Source organism: Nematolebias whitei, chromosome 8 (assembly GCF_014905685.2).
Source record: "Nematolebias whitei isolate Nwh7 chromosome 8, NemWhi1, whole genome shotgun sequence".
NCBI classification, from domain to species: Eukaryota; Metazoa; Chordata; class Actinopteri; order Cyprinodontiformes; family Rivulidae; genus Nematolebias; species Nematolebias whitei.
The window spans coordinates 1,951,228-1,955,003 of NC_056505.1; the positions used below are offsets into that span (position 1 = coordinate 1,951,228).

A 3,776-nucleotide genomic window follows, 5' to 3' on the forward strand; every position below is an offset into this window, starting at 1 on the left:
GTAAATCATCCTTCATCACCCATCCATCACCCATCGTCCATTGTACTTCATTCATCCATCATCCATCTATCACCCATCATCCAGCCATCTATTATCCATCATCCATCATCCACCATCTTTCCATCATCCATCCATCATCATCCATCATTCATCTATCATTCAATCCATCATTAATCCCTCATTCCATCAATCCATCATTTTATCCATCATTCATCATTCATCCATCATCCATCACCTATCATCCAGCCATCCATAATTCATTCCTCTATTTATTCATCCATCCATCTATCTATCCATCATCCATTCATTCATCCATCATCTTTACACGCTTCTGCTTTTTTGTGTCGCTGGTGTCCTACAAGACAAACAACTTTCACGCTCTCACTCACACCTCGGCATAAATTAGATAATTTAGATAACTTATTTTGAGCATTGTTAACGTTTCGATGAATAACGGTGAAAACAGCTGAAGTTGTTTCAGTCCGATAACCGAGCAGAAGAAAGGTAAAACATGAAAACAAAACAGTGATGACTGTAAAAACTCATCAAGGACTTTATGAAACTGATGAGGACTTTATAAACCCATTCAGGACGTTGTAAACACATTGATGACTTTTGAGACCCCTTGACCTCTCTAAGTGTCTTTAAGAATCTGTTGGACTCCTGGCAGGGACCAATGCAGACATGTTCCTGTTTTTAGTTTTATACATTTGTCTCGGAATCTAGCAGTTTTTTTTTTTTTGGTTTTGTTACCTTTTTCCTTTTAGCCATCCTATTTGTTAAAAAAAAACAAAAAAAAAAAAAAACTGTAGTATGAGTTTTTATAACTGCTTATTGTTGTTGCTGTTGTCCATTGTTGTCATCTTTCTTTGTTGAAATCAGGTCTCTCTTGTAAATGAGTCCTCGAGGCTCAATGGGATTTACCTGTAGAAATAAAGGTTGATTGATTGATGACATTATAAACCCATTGATGACTTTATAAACCAGTTAAAGACTTTATAAACTTGTTGAGGACTTTATAAACCTTTTGAGGACTTTATAAACCTTCTGAAGACTTTATAAACCTGCTGAGGACTTTATAAACCTTTTGAGGACTTTATAAACCTGCTGAGGACTTTATAAACCTTATGAAGACTTTATAAACCTGTTGAGGACTTTATAAACCTTATGAAGACTTTATAAACCTGTTGAGGACTTTATAAACCTTCTGAAGACTTTATAAACCTGTTGAGGACTTTATAAACTTTCTGAAGACTTTATAAACCTGCTGAGGACTTTATAAAACTTATAAGGACTTTTTAGATCTGTTGGGAACTTTATAAATCTGTTGAAGACTTCATAAACCTATTGATGACTTTATAAACCTGTTGATGACTTTATAAACTTGCTGAAGATTTTATAAACTCTTTCATGACTTTACAAACTATTGATGTCTGTATACACCTATTGATGACATTTTTGAACCTGCTGTAGACTTAATCAAGCCATTGATGACTTTACAAACCCGTTGAAGACTTTATAAACCTGTTGAGGACTTCAGAAACTCTCTCATGACTTTATAAACCTTAGCCTTTAGAATCCTGTTGATGACATTTTGAACTTGTTGAAGACTTCATAAAACCATTGATGACTTTATAAACCCTTTGAGGATTTATAAACTCTTTCATGACTATAAATGTTGATGACTGTATACACCTGTTGATGACCTTTTCGAAATGGCTGAGGACTTCATCAAACAACTGATGACTTTACAAACACGTTGAGGACTTTATAAACATGTTGATGACATAAAACTGTTGATGATTTTATGAACCTGTTGAGGACTTCATAAAACCATTGATAACTTTACAAACACATTGATGACTTTATAAGAGTCAGAGTCAGACAGTCATCCATCCATCCATCCATCCATCATCTTTACCCGTTTATTCCATTTTGGGTCACGGGGGTCGCCGGTGCCCATGTCCAGCAGTCACTGTGCGAGGGGCGGGGGACACCCTGGACAGGTCTCCAGTCCATCACAGGGACACATAGAGACAAACGAGACAAACAACCATTCACTCTCTCACTCACACCTAGGGACAATTTAGAGTTACCAATCAGCCTAACATGCATGTTTTTGGTCTGTGGGAGGAAACTGGAGCACCCGGAGAAAACCCACGCATGCACGGAGAGAACATGCAAACTCCACCCAGAAAGGCCCCTGGACCGGGGTTTGAACCAGGGACCTGCTCATTGAGAGGCAGCAGCTCTACCAGTTGCGCCACCGTGCTGCCCGAGTCAGACAGTCAGAGATTCTTTATTGCCATTCCACCACATGTGGTGGATCGAGATTATGTACACAGGGTCCCAGTTACATCCAACAATAAAATGTATAAGAAAAACAGTAATAACATCTAAGATATGAACTAAGAAAAACATCAACTAAATATACACTAAGCACTCATAACATAAAACATTGAACATCAGCACAAACATGAACATGAGTCTGTGAGCAGATGTGCACGCATGAACACATCAACATTGAAACAGATCAGCAGCAACATGAAACTGATCAGCAGCAACATGAAACGGATCAGCAGCAACATGAATCAGATAAGCAGCCACATTAAATTGATCAGCAGCAACATGGAACAGATCAGCAGCAACATGAAACAGATCAGCAGCAACATGATATGGTTTTTCACAGTGATTATTCTAGTTAGAGATTCATGAGTCTAACAGCCTCAGGGTAGAAGCTGTTCCTCAGTCTAGTGGTTCTACACTTAATGCTCCTCAACCTCCTTCCTGAGGGGAGTGGGGCAAAAAGTGTATAAAACCATTGCAGACTTGATAAACCTGTTGAGGACTTTATAAACTTGTTGATGATTTTATAAACCTGTTGATGATTTTATAAACTTTTTCATGACTTTATAAACCTGTTGATGATTTTACAAACCTGTTGATGATTTTATAACCTCTTTCATGACTTTATAAACCTGTTGATGACGTTATAAACTTGTTGATGATTTTATAAACCTGTTGACTTTACAAACCTGCTGATGACTTTATAAACCTGTTGATGACTTTATAAACCTGTTGATGACTTTATAAACCTGCTGAGGACACTAGGCCTGAGATTAGGTGACATTTTCTGGCCTCAGTAACAGTTTTCCAGCAGCTCGTGAAGAAGAGGAGGTGGACTGAAGAGGTCCAGGTCTGACCTCTGCCTGTTGGTGTTTCAGGATGATGCTGAACGATCGGTGGACCATCATGAACAACAGCAGCTCAGAGCTGGACGCCAAACGGCCGAGACACAAGGTAAAACCAAGAGACTGTCCTGAGGATGAGGACAGCCCTGAGAGAGTTTAATCCGTGTTAATCTGGAGTTAAAGCGTCCGATCAAAGGGCTTCTAATCTGCAGCATCTGTCAGCCGTGCCGATCTGCTGAGGATCTCCAGAACAGACTGCAGGAAAACCCACGGTTCCATTTGGAACGTCTTGATTTATAATAAATTTAAATAAATAATAATAAATCATTTAAATAAAATGTAAAAGCACTTACACAGCTATTGTGAAAAAACAAAACTCAGAGTTTTTGTAAAAAAAAAAAAAAAAAACTTTACAGATTTTCAGTAAACTTACATGTTCACCCGTGAAATCTGATGAAGAAATGAAGAAATGCTCACCGGATTTAACAAAAAATGGTTTTGTCTTAATAAAAAATTCAAACAACCAGCCTCCTACAGGTGCTACTACGTACTGATAAGACATCTACTCAAGTACTGGTACTTTAC

General features: G+C 38.0%; 1 protein-coding gene across 1 annotated transcript in view; it reads left to right on the forward strand.

The window, feature by feature from the left end:
- Positions 1 to 3,776, forward strand: part of LOC119413763 (fibrinogen C domain-containing protein 1) — a 15,665-nt gene that overhangs the window by 2,785 nt on the left and 9,104 nt on the right. The window contains exon 2 of the mRNA XM_037680821.1: positions 3,225 to 3,300. Coding sequence (XP_037536749.1) covers positions 3,226 to 3,300 — 75 coding nt within the window. The 5' untranslated portion in view covers position 3,225. The remainder of the gene's footprint in view (positions 1 to 3,224; positions 3,301 to 3,776) is intronic.